Raw genomic sequence first — 25,845 nt, 5'->3', positions numbered from 1 at the left:
TGACCCTATCCAATGCCCCTCATGATTTTATAAACTTCTATGAATTCACCCCTCAGCCTCTGATGTACTGAGGAAAATACCCCTTGCCTCTTCAGCCTCTCCCTATAGCTCAAACCCTCCAACCAAGGCAATATCCTTGTCAATCTTTTCTCAACCCTTTCAAGTTTAACGACAGCTTTTCTATGGCAGGGTGAGCAGAATTGAACACAGTATTCCAATAGTGGCCTAACCAATGCCCTGTGCATGACCTCCCAATTCCCATACTCAGTGCACTGACCAATAAGGGCAAGTTTACCAAATGCCCTCTTCACTGCCCTGTCTGTCTGCAACTCCACTTTCAAGGAACTATGAACCTGCACCCGCCCCCCGCCCCGTGTCTCTTTGCTCACTTTGGAATATAGTCATTGTTTTAAACAGGAAAACACTTCAGATGATACAAAGCTGACTCCTCAAACAGCAATGCAAGAACGAACAGACAATGTGCTTTTGTGATGTTGATTAAAGGATAAATATCAGCCAAGACACCAGGGAAAACTGCAAATGTAGCCTTAGGATTTTTTTTACAGCTCTCTGAACAGGCAGTCATGGCATTAATTCAGCATCTTAAATGAAAGGTAGCACCTCCACGAGTGTAGCTCCCTCTCAGCACTGCGCTGGAACATAAGTCTTAGTTAGTGTGCTGAAGTGCAGGGGGGTGGGACTTGATTGTGACAGAGCAGCAAGAGTAGCAACAACTGTGCCATAGCGGACATTGTGACAGCGAGGTGGATTTCTGTGCAGCCTATCCAGTTCGCCCCTTGTAACTTCATCCAATTTGCCCAGGGTTTCTGCACTACTTGCACCAAGACTGTAGCACGTGAACCGGCTGAAGGATCCCTACTCTCTGCCTAGGTATTTTATTGCCAGACATTGCATGACCCATTTAGTGCTGTCCTCGCCGATATCCACACACACATTAGTAGATCCAAAACTGCTATCTTTGCATCTCCCATGGTAGAGATGCAAGCAAACAACAAGCAAAAGAATTGTTTCTGACTAAGTTATGTGATTAAAAAAGCGATTGATGTCATGTCAAAGGTCTCACAAAAGAACAAAGTGAATACCATATTAGGATGATAAAATGTGAGGCTGGATGAACACAGCAGGTCCAGCAGCATCTCAGGAGCCTCACATTTTATTATCTTGGAGCTTTTGTGCTCCTGAGATGCTGCTGGGCCTGCTGTGTTTATCCAGCCTCACATTTTATTATCTTGGATTCTCCAGCATCTGCAGTTCCCATTATCACCATATTAGGATGTTCTGGATTAGCAGGGAAAATCACAAGAACCTAGTTTGGAATGCAACTGTTCCTGTTCCTGTACTGTGGTGGCTGTGGAGAGGGTGGTCATCATTAGTGCCCAGGCACCAGGACACATTTGTTGGTTTAGGGATGAGGGCATCGCTGACTGACCTGCATCTATTGTCCATCCCTAATTACCCAAAGGGCAGTTCAGAGTCGTCCACATTGCTGTGGGCCTGGGGTCACGTGTAGGGATGGCAGTTTCCTTTCTTAAACGGCATTAGTGAACCAGATGGGTTTTCCCTGACAATTGTCAAATGGGTTCATAGTCATCATTAGACCCTTAATTCCAGATACTTTAAATTGAATTCAAATTCCACCATCTGCCGTGGTGAGAATCAAACTCAGGTCTTTAGAATGTTATCTGGGTCTCTGGATTAACAGTCCAGTGAAAATACCTCCCCCAGTATTCCAGTATTTCATGCTGTATCTCATGGAGGTCCAAGCATCAGAATTAGCTGCAGACAAGCCTTGCTTATTTTAGGGTAGGTTGCACAAGGTTTATTATTTCCCAATGCCATGCAATTGGCAACTGCCCTGCCCAGGAATGTAAGAAACTACACAGAGTTATGACTGTGGCCCAGACCTTCCTTTGACTCCATCTGCAGTCTGGGTGGATGAGTCTGGGTGGATGCTTTTCAGAGGATCGACGTGAACTTAAGTTCTAATTGGCCTGTGCCGACACTGTAGGGATTTTATGATTGCCTTCAATTAAGTCTGCTGTAATTTCTGTCTTTGTGGCTAGTGCCAGGTTTTGTTCTATAATGCCCTTTGGAAGCACCATGAGACAATGCATGACATTAAAGAAACAAAATGGATACAAATCATCCTCATTGTTCTTATGCTTTGAGCTATATTGAAACAGCAAGCTGGTGTTTGATTATTTGTCCCTCTATTCACGACACAAATACTGTTAATAAAAACAGAAACAAAATTCAGTAATGCGGGACAGGTTGTTTTGTATCATTGCTTGCTTATTGAGAGCGTTCAGATGTTGTTCAGTTTTGATGCTGTGGGTTGTGACGCTGTGGGTTGTGATGTTGTGGGTTGTGATGCTGTGGTTTGGGATGTTGTGGTTTGGGATGTTGTGGTTTGGGATGTTGTGGTTTGGGATGTTGTGGTTTGGGATGCTGTGGGTTGTGATGCTGTGGGTTGTGAAGCTGTGGTTTGGGATGCTGTGGGTTGTGATGTTGTGGTTTGGGATGTTGTGGTTTGGGATGTTGTGGGTTGTGATGCTGTAGGGTGTGGTGCTGTGTGTTGGGATGTTGTGTGTTGGGATGTTGTGGGTTATGATACTGTGGGTTGTGATGCTGTGGGTTGGGATTTTGTGGGCTGTGATGTTGTGGGTTGTGATGTTGTGGGTTGTGATGTTGTGAGTTGTGATGCTGTGCGTTGGGATTTTGTGGGTTGGGATTTTGTGGGTTGGGATTTTGTGGGTTAGTGATCTTCCGAACTTCTCATTAACTTCCGTGGGTTTCATACCCAGACATGGCAAGGCATAATGTTGTATCAGACATAACGGGAACTGCTGATGCTGGAGAATGCAAGCTAACAAAGTGTGGAGCTGGATGAACACAGCAGGCCAAGCAGCATCTTATTATGTTGCTTGGCCTGCTGTGGTCAACCAGCTCCTCACTTTGCTATCAAGGCATAATGTTTATAGGCAAGTTCCTTCCACCAATTACCCTACACTTGACAAAATATTTGCTTTCTGCAATGAGTTATCAAATCCCATTATCTTTTTTGAGTTTCATGTCACATCACTTGAATGTATACCTATTAATTTTCTCTAACAGATGTCGTACACTGCATGGACATATTTCCTGTACAGTCATAGACAATAGACATAGAATTGCACTCTAAAGGTACCTCACATCTGACTTTAAAGATGAGAAAAACTGCAGAATTAGTTCTCCATGTTAGGCATGAACTTGAAACCATTCTGACTTTTAGTGTTAGTTTTTAACGATGCTTTTGTCTCGATTGTAATAAGGGCAGACAGTGGCCTTGTTGAGTTAACATTTGGTTGTACTGAACAGGTAACTTTCCTGGAGACCCATGTTTGAACCCCCCACATGTGATGGCGGAATTTGAATTCAATGAAAGTCTCGAATTCGGAATCTAACGGAAACCATGAATCTCTTGTCATCTCTCAGTGAAAACCTATCTGGCTCGCTCATGTCCTTTTGGGAAGGAAACTGCCATCCTTTCCTGGCCTGGCCTGGCCTGCATGTGACTGCAGACACATGGCATTGTGGTTGACCCTTAACAATTAGGGATGGACGATAAATGCTGGTCTAGCCACCAACACCCTCATCCTATGAATGAATTTTTATAAAAATTTAGCATCTTGGTATTCTGATCATTTTTAAGTAATATATTGACTCAGATCTTAAGGTTCAAATACTGCCTCACTTTGTTTTGATACATTCATGGGCTGTGGCTATGACCGACTGGCCCAGCATTTATTAACCCAACCCTACTTGTCCTCAATAGTGTAGTGGTTTACTGCTGTCTTGGACTATTCTGATCCATTTAGTGTAAGTACGCTCACTCTGCTGTTTGGGAGGGAGTTCCAGATTTTGACCCAGTGACACTGAAGTAACAGCGATACATTTCCAAGTCAGGATGGTGAGTAGCTTGGAGGGGAACTTGCAGATAGAAGATGTTCCCATGTATCTGTTGCCCTTGTCCTTCTAGATGGAAGTGGTCATGGCTTTGGAAGGATCTCTTTTAAGGATCTTTGGTGAATTTCTGCAGAGCATCTTGTAGATAGTACACACTGCTGCTACTGAGTAATGGTGGTAGAGGGATTGGATGCTTGTGGATGTGATGCCATTCAAGTGGGATGCTTTGAGTCCTGTGGGAGCTGCACTCATCCAGGCAAGTGGGGAGTATTCCGTTGCATTCCTGACTTGTGCCTTGTAGGTGGTGGACAGGCTTTGGGGAGTCGGGAGGTACAGTACTTGAGATAACAAGGTGTAGAGCTGCATGAACACAGCACGCCAGGCAGCATCAGTGGAGCAGGAAAGCTTGTTTTGGGTCTGACCCCCTCTTCATAAATAGGGGAGGGGAAGGGGATTGTGAAATAAATAGGGAGAGAGGAACAGGTGGATGTAAGATGGATAAAGGGGAAGATAGGTGGAGGGGAGACAGACAGGTCAAAGAGGTGGGATGGAGCCGGTAGTAGTGAGTGTTGGTCTAACGTTAGGGAGCGGAAAGGTTAGTCAAGGGAGGATGGACAGGTCAAGGGGCAGGATAAGTCTAGTAGGTAGGAGATGGGGAGCGGTCTTCAGGTGGGAGGTTAGCGGACAGGTGGGAGAAAGGACAGGCTAGGGAGGTGAGGACGAGCTGGGCTGGTTTTGGGATGCAGTGGGGGAAGGGGAGATTTTGAAGCTTGTGAAGTCCACATTGATACCATTGGGCTGCAGGGTTCCCAAGCGGAATATGAGGTGCTGTTCCTGCAACCTTCGGGTGGCATCGTTTGTGGCACTGCAGGAGGCCCAGGATCGACATGTTTTCCAAGGAGTGGTGGGGGGGGAGTTGAAATGGTTCGTAAATGGGAGGTGCAGTTGTTTAGTGCGAACCGAGCGTAGGTGTTCTGCAAAGCGGTTCCCAAGCCTCCGCTTGGTTTCCCTGGTGTAGAGGAGGCCACGACAGGTACAGCGGACACAATATATCACATTAGCAGGTGTGCAGGTGAACATCTGCTTGATGTGGAAGGTCTTTCTTGGGGCCTGGGGTGGGGGTGAAGGGGGAGGTGTAGGGGCAGGTGTAGCGCTTCCTGCGGTTGCAGGGAAAAGTGCCGGGTGTGGTGGGGCTGGAGGTGAATGTGGAGTGGACAAGGGAGTCACGGAGAGAGCGGTCCCTCCGGAAGGCAGATAAAGTGGGGAGGGAAAAATCTCTTTGGTGGTGGGATCGGATTTTAGGTGGCAGAAATGTCGTAGGATGATGCGTTGGATTTGAAGGTTGGTGGGGTGATTTGTGAGGATGGGGTGGATTCTGTTTTGGTTGTTATTGCGGGGAGCGTGTATGAGGGACGAGTTTCGGGAAATGTGAGAGACACGGTCGAGGGCGTTCTCTACCGCTGAGGGGGGGATGTTGCGGTCCTTGAAAAACGAGGACATCTGAGATGTGTGGAGTGGAATGCCTTATCCTGGGAGCAGATGCGGCAGAGGTGAAGGAATTGGGAATAGGCGATGGCATTTTTGCAGGAAGGTGGGTGGGAGGAGGTGTAGCTCTGGGTGTCGGTGGGCTTGAAATGGATCTCGGTTTCTAGGTGGTTGCGGGAGATGGAAATAGAGAGGCATAGGAGGGAAAGAGAGGTATTAGAGATGATCCAGGTGAACTTAAGTTTGGGGTGAACGGTGTTGGCGAAGTGGATGAATTGTTCGAGCTCCTTGTGGAAGCACGAGGTGGCACTGATGCCGTCATCAGTGTAATGGAGGAAGAGGTGGGGTTTAGGGCCAGTGTAGGTGCGGAAGAGGGACTGTTCCACGTAACCTACAAAGAGGCAGGCATAGCTGGGGCCCATGCAGGTGCCCATGGCCACCCCCTTTGTCTGTAGGAAGTGGGAGGAATTGAAAGAGATGTTGAGGCTGAGGATGAGTTCGGCTGAGTGGATGAGGGTGTGAGTGGAAGGGGACTGGTCAGGCATGCGGGACGGGAAGAAGTTGAGGACCTTTCGGCCATCTGCATGGGGAATACAGGTGTAAAGTGACTGGACGTCCATGGTAAAGATGAGGTGTTGGGCACCAGGGAATTGGAAGTTTTGGAGGAGGTGGAGGGCGTGGGTGGTGTCACGGATGTAGGTGGGGAGTTGCTGGACCAAGGGGAAGATCAGTAGAGATACGTTCAGTGGGACAGTACTTGCTGCAGGATTCATAGCCTCTGACCTGCACTTGTAGCCGCTATGTAGCTAGCCCAGTTCAGTTTCTGGTCAGTGTAGACCCCAAGATTTTCATAGTGGAGAATTCAGTGATGGCTTGTGAAAGACAATGGCTAGATTCTGTCTTGTTGAAGATATTCATTGTATGGCATTTGTATAGCGGTGGTAATGTTCCCTGTCACTTGTCAGCCTAATCCTTGATATTGTCAGGTCTTCTGAACATCTTTAAGCTCCTTCTTCCCAGACACCTTTCAGGAATCATGGCATCGGAACAGCTGATGTACACTGTACACTGAAGACTAAAGCCTGAACGTGTCGGCTAGAGATGCATACAATATCTGTAGTGGGCAGCATGGTGTCTCACAACACTGTCGCCTCTCAGCACCAGGGACTCAGGTTTGAATCCACCTTCGGGCCACTATCTGCGTGGAGTTTGCACATTCTCCCCAAGTCTGTGTGGGTTTCCTCCCACAGTCCAAAGATGTGCACATTAGGTGCATTTGTCATACTAAATTGTGCATAGAGTCTCAGGATAGTAGCTATCATAAATGTGGGTTACATGCATGGGATCAGGGGATGGGTCTGGATGGGATGCTCTTCAGAGGGTGATCCAGGTTTGATGGGCTGAATGGCCTTAATCTGTACTGTTGTGATACTATGATTCTACATCTAGCTGGCTGGATTTCACCCTCACCTGCTGAGGGAGTTTTGAGGGCTGGCAAGGGGTGGGCATGAGAGAAGAGAGTGACCAGGAGATGACCTTCCTGCTACTGACTGACCAGCCCCTGACCACGTCTGAAATTGTTTGGGGAACGGTATGCTGTTGGATGGTCCGCTCCTCATGCTCAACTATGCTGTATTATGGCTTCAACCTGTATACTGACTGTTGTTTAACTGTGTAGAGGAAGGCCCATATTGTATTGGATGCCCAGCAACTTTAGCTGCATGGGCTGGTGATGAGCATATTGGATGTGTCCAGTATCATCCTCCCCACTTCATTGACCTTGAAGCCTCTTACCTTAGACCTGGGGTAATGTTGTGGAACAGAGAGATTCCTTGAAGTGTGCATCACAGGTAGATGAGGTGGTTAAGCAGGTGTTTAGGATGCATGCTTGCCATTGCTCAGGCATTTGAGTATAGGAGTTGGGAAGTCATGTTGAGGTCATGGAGGACATTGGTAAGACCACTTCTGGAATACTGCTTGCAGATTTGGTCACCCTGCTATAGGAAGGATATTATTAAACTGGACCAGGGTTCAGAAAAGATTTACTGGGATGTTGCCAGGAATGGAGGGTTGGAGTCATGCGGAGAGGCTGGGACTTTTGTCCTGGAGTGTAGGAGGTTGAGGTGTGACCTTACAAGAGTTTATAAAATCATGACGGCATAGATAATGTGAAGGACAGATGTCTTCTCACTCGGATGGGAGATTTAACGACTGGGGGCATTGGAGAAAGATTTCAAAAAGACATGAAGGGCAGTGTTTCTTACAGAGAGTGGTTTGTGTGTGGAATGAACTACCAGAGGAAGTGACGGGTGTCCTTTATGTTTTAATGGGATGTGGGCATCACTGACTAGGCAGCATTTATTATCCATCCCTAACGGCCCAGAGGGCAGTTCAGAGTCAACCACATTGCTGTGGGCCTGGAGTCGCATGCAGGCCAGACCAGGTAAGGATGGCAGTTTCCTTCCCTAAAGGACATTAGTGAACCAGACGGATTTATCCGACAATGGATTCATGGTCATTTTTAGATCCTTAATTCCAGATATTTTTTTGAAATCAAATTCCACCACCTGCTGTGGTGGGATTTGGACCCGGTCCCCAGAATGTTATCTGGGTCTCTGGATTAACAGTCCCGTGATAATACCTCTAGCCATCACCTCCCCGGATGTGAGTATAGTTGCAGTGTGTAAAAGACATTTGGGTAAGTACATAAATATGAAATGTTTGGAGGGATCTGGGCCAGGAGCAGACTGGTGGGAACTAGTTTAGCTTGGGATTGTGGTCAGCATGGACTGGTTGGACCGAAGGGTCTGTTTCCATGCTGTGTGACTCGATGACTCTATAAGATAGAGACAATGTAAAAAATGCAAAATGATTACAAGAATGAGAGCAAAACTGAGAACCTTTTCTTCACGGTGATGATTGAAGAAACTGGAACACTTTTCTCTGAATGAAATAATTGGATGGCAATCTAATAGAAGTTTACAGGAATGAAGAGTTTGATAGGATAGATAGATAAGAAAAGCAGAACCAGTACCATAGACCTCAAATATAAGACAATCAGGAACAAATCCTAAGGCAATTCAGGAGAAACTTCACTGCCGGAGAGAGATTAGAATGTGGAACTTTGTTGCACAGGATTTGTTGAGAGAAAGTTGCACCTGAGGGGGAGTTAGCTAAGCCCATGAGGAAGAAAAAATCAGAAGGATATGTTGATGAAGTTCAATGGACAGATGGGAGGAGATGCTTCTAAGCAGCACATCCTGGCATATGGAACTGCTAGGCTATATGTTTGGCTTTTATGCTGAAAATACTTTGCAGCAATGAAATTGGAAGGAAAACTAGAAATATTTCTGTATTAAACACCATTTTTAATTGACTGTGATCTTCCTGCAAGTGCTGCTTTTTAGGGTGAGTCAGAGTGCTAGTAGAACCAGGAATCATGTCTGAAAATGTTTTGAAGCCACTGCCAAGTTGTATGGTTTATTCCTGTTACATTCGGAGGACATGGAAACAGCTGGGATGGTGGTCATAGTGATTTGTTCACAATTTGCATGATGGGTGTCAAGAGCAACACAGGGCTCTTTACAAATCGAGCATGGTGCCTTGCTAAAGGAGGTTACGAAGTTTGTGAGACAAAATCTGGAGGGATTTAAGCATAAAGGCAAGAATTTTACATTCCTAGAGTTGGGATCTCGGATGTCATTGTAACTTGGGAGTGAAGGCTAAATGTGACGTGTTGCTGGTAAGGCACTGATTATGAATGGCAGAGTTTTAAATGGGTTGCATTTTATTGACAGCAGAGTAACCGAGTTTGCATGTGGTAAATAGGCCATCACTGTGAAGTGGTGTTGGGAGGTCAATTTCGAGGTAAATAGACTGCTGAAATTGGAAACAATGTGGTCCAGCCTGCGACAGTGGATGGGGAAGGGTAGAGAATCAGAGGCAAAGTGAGAGGATTGGTGGGAGGCCGCTGGGGACACTCTGCGTAGGATGGTTTAGAACTTCCCAATATTACACGTGAGTTGGTGTGGACCACGTAATGCACATTGAGGTTTTCTGTTTCAAGACTGTTTGCTATTGAACTTGTGAGTAGACTCGTACAGCACGGAAACAGAGCCTTTGGTCCAACCAGCCCATGGCAACCAGAGACCCAAACCAAACAACGTCCACTTGCCTGCTCTTGGCCCATATCCCTCCAAACCTTTCTCATTCATATTCTTATCTAAATGTCTTTTAAACATTGTAATTGTACCCACAAATACCACTTCCCCGGCAAGTTCATTCTACAGAATGGCTCTCTTCCGAGAAGAAACTCACAGAAGGCTCTCAAAATAAACAAGGTATCTAACTGGGATCTTGCATGCTCCCAGTATTGTTCACTTCTGCTGCAGAACATCTCACCTGAAGAAGAGTCCAGGCCCGAAACGTCAGCCTTCCTGCTCCTGTGATGCTGCTTGGCCTGCTGTGTTCATCCAGCTCTACACCTTGTTATTTCATCAATGTCATTGGAGTAGTTACACCTGGAAATGACAATGTCCTGCTCATCAGTCTCCCTGTCCCTATATTTTATAAACTTCAGCTTATCCAAACTCTACTGCCTACATTCTGTCCCAACCAAAGCCACACTTATTATTCCTATCTCATTGATCCACCATTGACACCTAGCTCCTCAATGCTTCCAGTTTAAAGTGATAATCCTCATGTTTCAATCCTTCAATGGCCTGTCCTACCTCTCTAACCCCCAGTAATTCTTTGTGTCCCAGCCGTAATCCCTAGTACACCCTCCTCAACAGCTATTGTTGGCAATGTCTTCAGCTGTCTTCGTCCCATTCCCTCTTTAATCTTCTCTGTCTCTGCACATCTCCTTCCTTCTTTAAATACCTCTTTGACCTTACTTTTCATCACTTTTCTTGATGTTCTTCTTTGATTCAGTGTCCAGTTTTAACATCTAATTGAGGTTCAGAGCACTTTTTGGACTTTATTCTATGTCAAAGGCACACAATCATTTAAATTAGTGTTTTTAACATTAACAATGAAGGCAAACTTTGGAGGATGTGTGACAGTTTTCACTGTAGTTACAGAAGTACCAGGAGGTTTTAAAAAGAATTGCAAGAGATGGAATCCTAGATAGTTTTTGGCATAAAAACTGAGCCATTAACAAAAAGACTTAGGGAACACAAATTGTTGTGGATAGGGGAAAATGATTAGGACAGTGTCTGAGTCCCTACAATCATGATTAACTCTACAACACACCACTGCACAGTTCAGAAAAATTGGCAAAGCGTTGCGCTTATGGTTCAAACACTGATGTTAAGATTGTTATTACTGTGGTCTGTTGAAGCAGGGTGGAGTGTCTCTTAAATTAAATTACAGGGTGACAAACACCAGACCGGGTTAACTTTTTCAGTTCCCATTTTAGAAGTTGCAAATGATTGAGCATAATTCAGCATTATTCCTGTCTCCCTGTATCTCTTAAATTAAATTACAGGGTGACAAACACCAGACCGGGTTAACTTTTTCAGTTCCCATTTTAGAAGTTGCAAATGATTGAGCATAATTCAGCATTATTCCTTTCTCCCTGTATTTTGGATTGCTGCACACATCTAATTCCCAATCTTTCGAAGATTGAGACTCTTGCCAGGACACATTTCAAAGGGGATAGCATCTCCTGCCATAACATCGGTACATTGGCCAAGTTCTGGTTTTACGTAGGAGGAGTTCTAGGAAGGATATAATTCAGCTGGAGAAGCTTCAGAAGAGGTTCACCAGGATGTTGTCAGGAGTGGAATATTTGAGTTGTAAAGAAAGGCTGGATCGGCTGAGACGATTTTTTTACTGGAGCGTAGGAGGTTGAGAGGTGACCCTATAGAAAATCATGAGGGGTATAGATATGGTTAATGGTAGTTGTCCTTTCCCTGGAATGGGAGATTTCAAAACATTTTTAAGGTGAGAAGAGAGAGATTTAAAAATGACATGAGGGGCAACTTATTTACACAGAAGGTGGTTCACGCATGGAAAGAACTTACTGAGGAGGTGGTGGATTTGGGTGCAACTACAATGTTTAAAAGACACTTGGACCAGTAGACAAAGAGAAAATGTTTGGATAGAAATGGGCCAGGGCAAGCAGTTGGGACCAGTTTAGTTTGAGATTACAGTCGGCATGGACTGGTTGGACCAAAGGATCTGTTTCCAAGCTGTATGGGCTTGTGACTTTGAGCATGTCTCAGTGTTGAGTCATGTCAGATAAGTGTGATCTCTCTGCTTAGATGCCCAGACTTAGAGCAGAGGTTGTTGTGTAGGTTTAAAAATGATGTCCCAAACAACGCCTTCCGACTAAGTTTGTAACACTGGATTGGTAAGGCGTTTTGCTGTGCAAAACTTGACTCTTTCACTTCCTTAAATACAACAGTGATTACAAAAAAAGAAGTTAACCGACTGTGGCATGAAGTCATGACTAAAGTTATAGAAATATAAGTTCTTTCTTTCTTGTTGCTTTTATCCCCAAAATAGACCTAATTCTCTGTTACACCACACATTCTGTGTGCAATTTTCTGAGCTACAGAGAATCAGTTAAGTGGCAACCACACAAGATGACAATGAAAGTGTTTTAAAAATAACAGGAATATCATGATAACAAAGTGTGGGGCTGGATGAACACAGCAGTCCAAGCAGCATCTCAGGAGCACAAAAGCTAACGTTTCGGGCCTAGAACTTTCATCAGAGAGGGGTATGGGGAGAGGGAACTGGAATAAATAGGGAGACAGGGGGAGGAGGACCGAAGATGGATAGAGGAGAAGATAGGTGGAGAGGAGAGTATAGGTGGGGAGGTGGGGAGTGGTAGGTCAGTCTGGGTAGGACGGACAGGTCAAGGGGGCGGGATGAGGTTAGTAGGTGGGAAATGGAGGTGCGGCTTGAGGTGGGAGGAAGGGGTGGGTGAGTGGAAGAACAGGTTAGGGAAGCAGAGACAGGCTGGACTGGTTTTGGGATGCAGTGGGGGGAGGGGACGAGCTGGGCTGGTTTTGGGATGCAGTGGGGGAAGGGAAGATTTTGAAGCTGGTGAAGTCGACATTGATACCATTGGGCTGCAGGGTTCCCAAGCGGAATATGAGTTGCTGTTCCTGCAACCTGCGGGTGGCATCATTGTGACACTGCGGGAGGCCCATGATGGACATGTCGTCTGAGGAATGGGAGGGGGAGTGGCAATGGTTCGCGAATGGGAGGTGCAGTTGTTTATTGCGAACCGAGCGGAGGTGTCATGCAAAGCGGACCCCAGGCCTCCGCTTGGTTTACCCAATGTAGAGGGAGCCACACTGGGTACAATGGATACAGTATACCACATTGGCAGATGTGCAGGTGAACCTCTGCTTAATATGGAAAGTGAACTTGGGGCCTGGGATGGGGGTGAGGGAGGAGGTGTGGGGGCAAGTGTAGCATTTCCTGCGGTTGCAGGGGAAGGTGCCGGGTGTGGTGGGGTTGGAGGGCAGTGTGGAGCGGACAAGGGAGTTGCGGAGAGAGTGGTCTCTCCGGAAGGCAGACAAGGGTGGGGATGGAAAAATGTCTTGGGTGGTGGGGTCGGATTGTAGATGGCGGAAGTGTCGGAGGATGATACATTGTATCTGGAGGTTGGTGGGGTGGTATGTGAGAATGAGGGGGATCCTCTTGGGCGGTTGTGGCAGGGGCGGGGTGTGAGGGATGTGTTGCGGGAAATGCGGGGGAAAATGTGTTTTTTGAGTTTGAGCGTTTTCGGTATTCACTAATGTGAAGGAGTTGAGCTTGGGAGGGGACTTGATTCCTACTTCGTACGTTCAGCCACAATTCCTGGGTCAAGTGTGGAATGGGTAAGAACCAGCCAAGGTCCAAACATTGATTAATTTGGAAAAATAATCCATGAACCACAGTTCCAGCTACAAAGTGCTAGTGAAACCTCAATCTTCTCAGGTTCTGACTGTTTTGAGCTCTTTAACTATACCAGCTGTAGCTGCAGTCAATCCAGAATCATTCTAGGCTGATCATGGCTGTTCAGTTCTGGTCACCTCATTATAGGAAAGATGTGGAAGCTTTGGAGAGAGTGCGGAGGAGATTTACCAGGATGCTGCCTGGACTGGAGGGCAGGCCTTATGGAGAAAGTCTGAGGGAGCTAGGGCTTTTCTCTTTGGAGCGAAGAAGGATGAGGGGTGACTTGATAGAGGTGTACAAGATGATGAGAGGCACTGATAGAGTGGATATTCAGAGAGTTTTTCCCAGGGCAGAAATGACTACTATGAGGGGTCATAATTTTAAGGTGATTGGAGGAAGGTATGGGGAGATGTCAGAGGTAGGTTCTTGACACAGAGAGTGGTGAGCATGTGGAATGCACTGCCGGCAGTGGTAGTGAAGTCAGATACTTTTAGAGAGTTTTAAGCAACTCTTGGGTAGGCACATGGATGATAGTAAAATGTAAGGTATGCAGGGTAATTTGATTTTAGTAGGATAATAGGTCAGCACAACATCATGGACTGAAGGGCCTGTACTGTGCTGTATTGTTCTGTGTTCTATGTCCATCCGCTTTTCTTGGCCTGTGATATTGGAAAGAGCAGTTCAAAAGAAATGTTTAACAGCAAGAACATGTCACTGAGAGATCTCAGACACAGATAAGTGAAGTGTGATGAATACTTGAGGTGTGAGGCATCCAGATTGAACTGCGGAATGACAACTTTGTTCCCATTAATGAGGAACCAAACCGGTGGTGAATTTGTAATGTGCTTTCTGAGAGCGTTTAAAATCCTTTGTAGTCCATCGAGCGTGTTTGCTCAAGAGTGGGCTGACCTATATGCAGAAACAGGAGCAACTCATGCCATTAAATTGATCACTGTGGCAAATCAGGAATGTCAGATTTCAAACAGTTTATTCTACGTGGCTAAAGTTTCATAGCGCGGCGTGCCCATCTGGTTAAACACTCTTCTCAGATATTGGTGCGGATGGAGTTGTGTTTGTATGAGGCAGTGCCTTGGGATTTACTTCACTGATACTCTGGTGCTCTGCAAAGTGCAGAAAATACGTGTTAAAATGAAGAATTATATCTGTTTAGGGAAAAACAGCAACAAGGAAAGAAGCTGTGTTTCAAGAAACCAATCGTCTCTTCAGGATGCCCCACACTTTCTGGAGTGCAGTCGCCCCATGTCGGATCGGTGTCGACTCGATGGCCTGCTTCCACACTGTAGGGATGAATGAAACCCAGCGGCCATGTTGTACAAGGCAAAATTTGATAAGCAGTAAAGTAACAGCAGCTTGATTGTCAGTTATATTGGCTGAGGGAAAAACTTATTGCCCAAGACATGAGCAAGACTTCCTAACTCTTCTTTGAATAGTGGAATGGAACCTTTTCCATCCATGTGAAGGAACAAGATAGAGCCTCACCCAAATGGTAGTACCTCCAACAATGCAATGCAGTAAAGTTCCAGCTTAAGTTATCTCCCTCTGGAGTTGGACTTGAACCAACAGTCTTCTGACTGAATGCTTTGACTGGGACAAGAGGTGAGGTCTGTTAAATGATAAGAATCACCAACAAAATCCTTCGTCTTTGACATTGGGTTTGCTTTCTGGTATGTGGAGTTCCTGGCCCTTACCTTGCAAAGGTGAGGAAATACAAGCATCACTGTGCAATGGACTGGGTATGGCAGATAAATGCAAGACACAAGGGACTATCCGTATTATGAGGAATCAAGAAGTGCTAACACAATGGAGCTGTAGATAAAACATGGGCTTAAGTGTTGAATATAATCACAGAGCAATAGCCGCACACTATAATCAAATTAATCCTCTTCATTCCTGGCTGAGCCCATACTCCTCCTATTAGTTGCAGAATAATAGATGGTTGGCAGTGAGTCGCTAGGTAGAATTTTGGTTGAATGATTCATAATCCGAGAGCAAAGCTTGGATGGACATCAGCTAAGCTTCAGCATTGATTATGCTGCTGTAAGCATATTTTGCAGATGTTTGCTCTTTGTAATATGCCGTACATTAAACTCTGGAGGATGAAACTGGTTAATGCCAGCATGTGAAATTGACTCTTGGCAAATCTATAGCCAATTTTTCATAGGGTCAGTTTTTTATTACTTTCTATTAATGTGGAAATACTGCCAAATAACATAATTTCAAACCAAATGCAGACAGCAGTGAGCTGAATGAATGTCTCGAAAAGGATCGAACTACAATTCTCCGTGAACATCAGTATAAAAAATATTGGATGGGGTTAAAAATATGAAGGACCAATATATTGCCAGCCTGTTTGCCCCTTTGATTTTTTTTAACTATTGCAATGCATTTGGTTGAGCTGAATGAAGATCCAGAGGTAATTGTAGTTCATGTCATAAACTCGAGCTAAACTATTTAGAATAACACGGTGTGAAGCTGGATGAACACAGCAGGCCAAGCAGCATCAGAGCAGCAGGAAAGTTTGACATTTCGGGTTGAGATCCTTCTTCAGAAATGGGGGGAGGGGAAGGGGATTCTGGAATAAATAGGGAGACGGGGGAGGTGGACAGAAGATGGGTAAAGGAGAAGATAGGGTGAGAGGAGACAGACAGGTCTCGACCCGAAACGTCAAGCTTTCCTGCTCCTCTGATGCTGCTTGGTCTGCTGTGTTCATCCAGCTTCACACGGTGTTAACAAAGTGTATTTAACAAAGACCCTTCTAGGCCCGAAACGTCAGCTTTTGTGCTCCTAAGATGCTGCCTGGCCTGCTGTGCTCATCCAGCTCTACACTTTGTTATCACGGATTCTCCAACATTGACAGTTCCCACTATCTCGAAACTGTTTAGAAGACAATTTAATGGGAAAATGCTTTTGTGTCTGTGTATAACATATTTCTTTGTTAAATGAAGAAGTAACAGCATGCTTATGAGGCTCAGTAATGCATTTTGATGCAGTTCTGCATTTGGTGAACTTTTATTGTTTAGAATCACTGACGCCAATAGTAACCCAATACCAAAGCATCCTATCAATTGGTCTTCTTTATTTCACAGTGATCTGGACAAGAACAACATTACACGGATTTCAAAGATGGACTTTGTTGGACTGAAGAATCTTCGGGTTTTGTAAGTACATTTCAGCCCATGTGTGAGTCCCCCTGTGAAATTCGTAAATGACCAAACAAAAGACGAAAGCCTGCTTTTATTCAGTTTGCTTCATCCCACCTTCTTTGTGCCATTATGAGTTAGGGGACCTGAGATTTGTTTGCTGAGCCCACAGCACTTGCAGGGGCTGTGCTCCCATAGCTGAAACACGTGGTGCCCAATATCTTCATCAGTCATCAGTGGGAGGCCTTTGCAAATTCTGTTGTGTCTGAATATGAATCAGAGCCCCAGAAATGCATGGAAGTCTAGTAACTTAAAATATCATGTAATCTCATCGGAGAAATGCCAATAGTATTTGCACTTTAAATGCAAAGGAAAGATAACAACTTATGAGCAACCTATTATGACTCCTGGAGGAATGTTGACTTTTATCAAATGCTATTTTTCAGTGTATTCAAATTGACTGGTTATCCAGACCAGCTGCACCCTCCTTCTGTATTTCATTATTTCATCATATTGTGTACCAGTTCGCTTACTGAATTTCTCTTATTTAATGTAGCATCATTTTTGGAAATCACATGTATTATGTTATCTAATTTCACTACTTATTACAAACTGCAATTCCCAAATAGTTTGAATTAAAGACTTTATTTATAACTTGTATAAACAAGCTATTTTTTTCCACTTAGTACAAACTGCAATTCCCAAGTAGTGTGGATTAAAGCTGTTGTGTTTAGTTTGTATTTACACACTAAGATCAATACCTTACAAAGTAAGGTTGCAACAGCTTCACAGTGCATTTGATTCTGCAGTTTTTTTTGGCTCAGATTTTGCATCGAAGGGAAGGCAACAGTTCTTGCTGTTGAACTTGAAGAAAATTGTTCACAAAGATGTCGCAAACTCTGAGATGACAATTTCCCCGAATATGTGATAAAAAACATTCTGTATCTGGTATAAGGAAATTTCTGCTGTTCAGCAACAGAAGATCGCCAAGCAATCTTAGCAGACAATCATGCTGAGAGATTCTCAGAGTCAAAAAAACGCAAAAGTAAAACAACACTGTAACTTTTTAATCTTGTGGTGCAGTGGTAGCATCCCTATCTCTGAACTGGGATGCCGAGCTTCAAGTCACACCTGTTCTAGAGGCGTATGATAGAAGCTCTGGACGGACTGATAAAAATATTTTTTGTTCAATCTTGTTTTAAACATTTTACAGAGAGTGAAGTAAAGATTTGTACTTGACTATGAGATTAAAGCCGAAGCTGAAATATCATTGAACTTTATTATAATTTTTCAGAAGATCCATTTTTTTTAATACTATAAATTATTTCTTAAAGGACTCTTTCAAAGCCAAGGTGGTTATTCAGCTCTAATTACGACTTAGTAATCCAGTAAAAGCTCAGTTGCACTTCATTGAACATGGCATTGTGTTCTGAGGAAGGGCCACCGGACCCAAAATGTTAACTCTGTTTTCTCCTTCACAGATGCTGCCAGACCTGCTGAACTTTTCCAGCAACTTTGTTTTTGTTCCTGATTTACAGCGTCTGCAGTTCTTTTGGCTTTTATGACATTTACAGTGCTCTTTCTTTCAAGAACAGAGCATAAAAAGTGTAGCTCCAAGGACTGGAGCTACAGGACATCACTGACAACAATTTTCATTTTCCACACTTAACTGTGCACATTTATACTGCATATATTGCTGTCTTTTTCACAGCGTATTGAGGCTGAATGTTGTCGGAGGCTTCATTTAAAAGATTAAAATTGTATAACAAAAATGAAGAGGAGATAATGATGCAAGAGATGTCATGGATATGGTAGCTCTGAATTCAATCTTTCCAAAACAACAAATGGAAATTGTCACACACTGTTTAAAATAAATTTTCAATTGTCTTGTCCCCAGTCTTAAACCATATTTTATGATTAGATTCTGTGGGCACCTTTGGATTACTACATCACATTAGAGCTGTTGTTTTGATCATGCCTAACAGAATTTCTAACAAAGGATAGTGCATAGAAATTCAGCTAGTTTTAGATACAGAAGCATTTGGGTGTGTCCTGACTCTCATGAAAGTTTGTAGGGTCACGGAGTCATACAGCATGGAAACAGACCCTTCAGTCCAGCCAGTCCGTCCTGAACATATCGCCAAACTAAATTAATCCCACCTGCCTGCTCCTAGCCCTTTTACCTCCAAACCTTTCCTAATCATGTACACATCCAAATGTCTTTTAAACATTTTAACTGTACCCACATCTATCACTTCCTCTGGAAGTTCATTCCACATGCAAATCACCCTTTGTGTAAAACATTTGCCCTCATGCCTTTTTAAAACCTCTCTCTTCTCTCCTTAAAAACATGCCCCCTGCAATCCCATTAGTTAAACACCAGTTCTTTATGTACAGTATCATTTGCTATGACCAAATGCTCTATGATGGTTCCTGTAATATCGATGAATGCTGGTAGTAGTTCTGCCTCTACATCAGATGGCACTATTTCTCGAATCGTCTAAAATCTATTGAGGTGAACCATAAGACCATAAGACCATAAGACATAGGAGTGGAAGTAAGGCCATTCGGCCCATCAAGTCCACCCTGCCGTTTAAATCCTGGCTGATGGGCATTTCAACTCCACTTCCCTGCACTCTCCCCGTAGCCCTTGGTTCCTTCTGAGATCAAGAATTTGTCGATCTCTGCCTTGAAGGCATCCAACGTCCCGGCCTCCACTGCACTCTGCGGCAATGAATTCCTCAAGCCCACCGCTCTCTGGCTGAAGAAATGTTGTCTCATTTCAGTTTTAAATTTACCCCCTCTAATTTTAAGGCTGTGCCCACGGGTCCTAGTCTCCCTGCCTAACGGAAACAACCTCCTAGCGTCCACCCCAATTTAGTCCAGGGTAGAATGCAAATTTCCAATCTTGAGATAGCACTGTGTGGAGCTGAACGAACACAGAAGGCCAGGCAGCATCAGAGGAGCAGGAAATGTTTTTCTGAAGAAGGGTCCCAACCCGAAACATCAACTTACATGCTCCTTTGATGCTGCCTGGCCTGCTGTGTTCTCCAGCTCTAACTCCAGCATCTGCAGTTCTTGCTATTTCTGAAACTAATAATCTTGTTGACTGTGTGCCTGTGAACTCTTCTGTGTGGGATCTTTGTGTGATACTATCAAGGGAATATTGTCAAGGGTTTTAAAATGAATGTTGTACAACATAAGTCAAAATCATATGTGTTAGTAATGGTTATCATTGTGAAAAGAATTAAAACCACATTTACTTGATGCTGCGGAACCTATCCTTCTGGCATTGTGTGACACATACTGTAAAGCTATTACCCTTTTAAAATAACCAGTAAAGTTGGGGATGTTGACATTATCCTGAGAGGATGGGTTGGTACAATGGTTTAGATACTGTATCTTTAATTCTGACGGTTGCATGCAGCTCATAATAATAGGATGAACATCTCCTGGCCCATAGGGAATGAAAATGACTGTCTCAGCAATATCCAAATCAATTTATTGCTTTTGTACTATTGTTTTATTGTGCACTATAATACATTGTCACAGGGAGAGAAAGTAGAGAGGGAGGTCATTTCTGTCTCTCTTCTCTGAGCCCTTGAATCACAGTCATTAACATAATACTGCAAACTGAATAAATTCCTGATGAAATCTTGGGCACTAACAACTCACTCTTCATAAAGCTCCCAGTGACCACTGTCCCATTATTTGCATTGGCTTTCCAATGGTGTTCCCTGTTGGAAGCATCTCTTCTCTGACTGTTAGTGACATAGCAACACTGAATGTTGGATGCCAGGAGCAGAAAGTGAAAAATGCTTTCCTCCCCAGAGTCCTGTGCATCAGAATACAAACTACCCTTCTCAACACGCAAACATAATCTCTCATTGTTTCCATCAAGATATCACCCAGTCCTCCACATTCAAAAGTCTGTGATCACTGGAATTTACCCTGTCATCAGCAGATACCCTTTTGGTGATGAAAGCTTGTGTTGTTTTCAGATGGAAGTGTCAGGTTTGGTAAGAAAATGCCCAGAGAGTATGAAAAGGTTAAATTTCAAAAATGATTTTGCGTTGCAAGAGTTGTGGGCATGGGTATCTTGCTGTTGGAACAAACTGTGTATAATGTCTAAACTGATGATCAGTCCCTTACATTAGGAGCATTGCCCTGCCATAACATATATTCATTGATGTGACCATACTGCAGCTTTAAGAGGTGTACTTTGTCCTGTTTTTCTTTGAAGAAAGGTTTTAAGTGAGGGCTACAGAGCAGTCTACCAGAGCCACTCAAGTAAACAACTTGTGAGACTTGCATTTTGTTTTAAAGTTGAAACAAGAGAAGCAGCCTGAATGGGCGTGGTCAAGCTCCCACAGTGCCAGGATTTTTAGTTTTAGTTGTCTGCAGTTGCTGTTGTGGTCTTGCAAAAGTGATAGCTATTTTTCCCCTCTCTTGGTTATAGCCAAAAGCTGGGGGCTCTCTTCCTGCTACTGCAGATGCATACGAGACAACATCTGTTTTCTGAATTTACCTTTTGCCGAGGGATGTGTTTATGGGATGTTACCATATTGGAACAGTTAATTCGTAATAGTCACTGTATCCATTATGGGGTTATGTTTCCAATAGAGTTAAGTTATTCCAATTCTTTCTTTTGTTGTTGTATTTTAACTACAGTGAATGAATAAACGTGTTTTTCTCTAAATCTGGTAGTTTGACCAATGGAATTGTGTCTAAAACACAACACCTTATATTTACCTTTAAAATAAGAAATAGTTGGGTCTAGACTAATGTTTGAATATGTTGAAAGGGTCTGGTCCAAAACATATGCTACTTAAAGTGTGAAAATTTTGTCAGAACAAATTTTTGTAGAAGCTAGAATCTGTGTTGGAAACAAAAAACATTGGAGATCACAGTGGGTCAGCAGCATCCGTGGAGAGGGAGCAGTCTAACATCTTGAGTCTAGGTGAAGAGTCATCTAGACTCGAAATGTTAGCTTGTTTTCATTCCATGGATGTTGCCTGTCGCACTGTGATCTCCAGGAAATTTTGTTTTCAGTGAAAACTTTATCCTGACTTTGGGGAGAAGAGTGAAAAGAGAGAGGAGGTCCAGTGTCTGACCATTTCCTTTATTCCGTTGCAGACATCTTGAGGAGAACCAGATCAACGTGATCGAAAGAGGAGCCTTCCAGGATCTGAAGCAGTTAGAAAGACTGTGAGTTACTTTACACACTCTCATTGATGAACCACTATTACAATCTATTTTAAGGATTGTTTCTCTCTCCTGTCTCTGTTTTCTGAGTTGGATCAAACTTTTCAACCTCTTGTATATCATAAAGCATTAATTTCTTGCAAAGGGAAGGTGCCATCAGAAGCTGTTATGAAGTGTGAGCAAGAGACTGTAACTTAAAATGAAAATTGTCATGGCATGCTTGGACCAACAATAATCCGTCCCATTCTCTGCTACTTGTGCTCGAAATTTCATTCGCCTTGTGTTATTGACAGCATTTTCACTGTATGCTCGACAGGACAGTGGGAATCATCTCTCTTATTCTTCACTGCCTGATTATAATCGGCCCTGTGATCTGGACCCATCGATATCCACTTCACCAACACCTTCCACCCAAACCTTCAGTTCACCTGGGCCATCTCCAGCACATCCCTCACCTTCCTGGACCTCTCAGTCTCCATCTCAGGCAACCAGCTTGTAACTGATGTCCATTTCAAGCCCACCGACTCCCACAGCTACCTAGAATACACCTCCTCCCACCCACCCTCCTGCAAAAATTCCATCCCCTATTCCCAATTCCTCCGCCTCCGCCGCATCTGCTCCCACGATAAGACATTCCACTCCCGCACATCCCAGATGTCCAAGTTCTTTAAGGACCGCAACTTTCCCCCCACAGTGATCGAGAACGCCCTTGACCGCGTCTCTCGTATTTCCCGCAACACATCCCTCACACCCCGCCCCCGCCACAACCGCCCTAAGAGGATCCCCCTCGTTCTCACACACCACCCTACCAACCTCCGGATACAACGCATCATCCTCCGACACTTCCGCCATTTACAATCTGACCCCACCACCCAAGACATTTTTCCATCCCCTCCCCTGTCAGCTTTCCGGAGAGACCACTCTTTCCGTGACTCCCTTGTTCGCTCCACACTGCCCTCCAACCCCACCACACCCGGCACCTTCCCCTGCAACCGCAGGAAATGCTACACTTGTCCCCACACCTCCTCCCTCACCCCTATCCCAGGCCCCAAGATGACATTCCACATTAAGCAGAGGTTCACCTGCACATCTGCCAATGTGGTATACTGTATCCACTGTACCCGGTGTGGCTTCCTCTGCATTGGGGAAACCAAGCGGAGGCTTGGGGACCGCTTTGCAGAACACCTCCGCTCAGTTCGCAACAAACAACTGCACCTCCCAGTCGCAAACCATTTCCACACCCCCTCCCATTCTCTAGATGACATGTCCATCATGGGCCTCCTGCAGTGCCACAATGATGCCACCCGAAGGTTGCAGGAACAGCAACTCATATTCCGCCTGGGAACCCTGCAGCCATATGGTATCAATGTGGACTTCACCAGTTTCAAAATCTCCCCTTCCCCTACTGCATCCCTAAACCAGCCTAGTTCGTCCCCTCCCCCCACTGCACCACACAACCAGCCCAGCTCTTCCCCCCCACCCACTGCATCCCAAAACCAGTCCAACCTGTCTCTGCCTCCCTAACCGGTTCTTCCTCTCACCCATCCCTTCCTCCCACACCAAGCCGCACCCCCAGCTACCTACTAACCTCATCCCACCTCCTTGACCTGTCCGTCTTCCTTGGACTGACCTATCCCCTCCCTACCTCCCCACCTATACTCTCTCCACCTATCTTCTTTACTCTCCATCTTCGGTCCGCCTCCCCCTCTCTCCCTATTTATTCCAGCTCCCTCTCCCCATCCCCCTCTCTGATGAAGGGTCTAGGCCCAAAACGTCAGCTTTTGTGCTCCTGAGATGCTGCTTGACCTGCTGTGTTCATCCAGCCTCACATTTTATTATCTTGATATGATTCCTTGTCTTTTTACTCCCTTACAAAATAGCTCAGTGCTTCCATTAACCATTGTACTGATGTGCTGTTTATTCCTAGATAAGTGTGGAAATAGACTCAGTCACCTCTACTCTGCCATGCGTTGAGCTGATGTCTGCTCTTCGATAACTCCACTTTCGGGCCAGATTTCCCACAATCCCCTTCACATTTGTCTTTATTGCTTTGGAGTTCTCCTAGCCCTCACCCATACACACCCATACCAGCCAATCCCACCCTTGCTGCATTTAAAGCACCAGTGCCTCATCCAGAACCACTCTTATGGTATTCGCTAAATAGAGAACCAGTGAATCCCACTGTAACACTGGCAAGCCTCTGAAATGCTCATAAAGCCTCTAGCCATGACAAGCATATGTACTGCAGTTGAATGCATGCATTAATGTTCTCAATAGCACGTAACCTTGCCTAAATAAATACATATGCATTGAAAAATTAATTCAAGGAAATATAAACTTATTTTAATTTCATAAAACTGTAAATGCAACGTAGCTATTTGGCTCTTCACAGCTTTTTAAACACCCTCACTGAATGGGATCCATTCGTAGGTTTGAAGTTCAGCCAAGCATTCATAACGAGATGTCATTGCTCAGGTGTGCCATTACAGACTCTAAAAATGGACACATTGAAGCCTTTCAAGCAGACTGAAGAAATGGTTAGCTGGCTGTCCAATTGGCTGACGTACTTGACTGATAGGTTGGTCACCTGTATTCTTTTACACCATACCATTTAACTCTTCCCTATCTCAGCTCATCAAGTCATCCACAATTTACGTACTAATAGACTTGATGCTTCTAGTGGTTAGCCTCCTATTTTTTTTACCCTACATAAACTTGTGCTGTCTCCAAAGCTCTGTTGCTGCATGTCAACGTGCTCCAAATCTTAGTCACCTCTCACTCTGTAGCTCACTGATCTGCATTGGCCAACCATTTTAAAGCATATTTATGTTAAGATCATATCCTTACTTCAGAACTTGTCTGTTGCCTAAGCCCTCTTTAACTGTGAAGTTGCCACCATCCCTGTATGCTTTTGAGATTTATGTAGTGTTCCAATTCTGGCCTGTAGCACATTCCCAGATTTAATTACTCCACTTATTGTTCCCTGAGCTCTCGGCTTGAAATCCTCTCCTGAAACAGTTCCATCTCTTTTCCAGTCTCAAACACTTAAAGATGCTCCTTATACATCCCTATGATTATTTTTAGTCATCTGTTGCAACATCTATTTCTGTGGTCTTGGTATTTGGTATCACTGTTGTTATTGAAATTACATTGGGATGTTGGGCTACGTTAAATGCACTAAACAAATGTAAGTCAAAGTTGTTTCAAAAGTGAAAGTGAAAAGTTCACAAATTGAATGAAGCTGGGTTGCTATTCGTGCCTGAGATTGTACAGCTAATCGATTCTTGGCACGTCTTGTCCTGTGAAGCAATAAGCTCTCGCATTTCTACCTGGATGTGAGCCACATCTTTCACAAACGGAGTTTTGATACCCAGTCTCTCGAACAGTGACCATATCCCAATGCCAAAACAGCCAGTAGAGGGGAAAGAGAAAATTTGACAGTTAGAATTGTTACACTGCAATTACTCTGCAATGATAATAAGCACTGCAGTGGCTTGTTTTTGCTGGAATACAAAACCTTTGCCTGCTTAAAATACTTCCATGTCTATTCTTCTAACCAAAACCAAACAAGCTGGAGTGTCCATTGTAATTAGAGCACACATTAGATGAAGACCTCACACAAGTTTTATTGGGAACAGCTTGATCATGTTGCTTTGTCAAGAGTTGCGTATCCCCAGTCTGCGATAAAATCGAACGAACCATATGTCTGTCATAGCAGAGCTCTGTCGTAATTGGGACCTGTACTGATGACAAGCAGAACAGTCCTTCTTTTATCACCATCTCTTATGAGTTACTAAGGGTTGTCAGATAAATAAATGGTGCATATTTCGCACACGTAATCATAGAGCTGTGTAGCATGGAAGCAGACCCTTCGGTCCAGCTTGCCCATGCTGACCAGATATCCCACATTAATCTAGTCCCATTTGCCAGCATTTGTCCCTTATCCCTCTCAATCCTTCCTGCTCATGTGCCCATCGAGATGCCTTTTAAGTGTTGGAATTGTACCAGCCTCCACCGCTTCCTGTGACAACTTATTCCATACACACACACGACTCGCTGCTTGAAAAAGTTGCACTTTACATGAGCAATATTGGATTGTGGTGAGGGATGCTGATGTTGGATGGTGGAACAA

At 44.3% G+C, this 25,845-nt stretch overlaps 1 protein-coding gene across 1 annotated transcript in view; it reads left to right on the top strand.

Moving 5' to 3' along the window:
- LOC125458334 (slit homolog 3 protein-like) overlaps positions 1-25,845 on the top strand; it is a 623,269-nt gene that overhangs the window by 28,818 nt on the left and 568,606 nt on the right. The window contains exons 2-3 of the mRNA XM_048543536.2: positions 16,455-16,526; positions 21,645-21,716. Coding sequence (XP_048399493.1) covers positions 16,455-16,526; positions 21,645-21,716 — 144 coding nt within the window. The remainder of the gene's footprint in view (positions 1-16,454; positions 16,527-21,644; positions 21,717-25,845) is intronic.

This window comes from Stegostoma tigrinum, chromosome 13 (genome assembly GCF_030684315.1).
Source record: "Stegostoma tigrinum isolate sSteTig4 chromosome 13, sSteTig4.hap1, whole genome shotgun sequence".
Lineage (NCBI taxonomy): Eukaryota > Metazoa > Chordata > Chondrichthyes > Orectolobiformes > Stegostomatidae > Stegostoma > Stegostoma tigrinum.
Note: the sequence above shows the minus strand (reverse complement) of the source record. Positions and strands in the feature narration are given on the sequence as shown.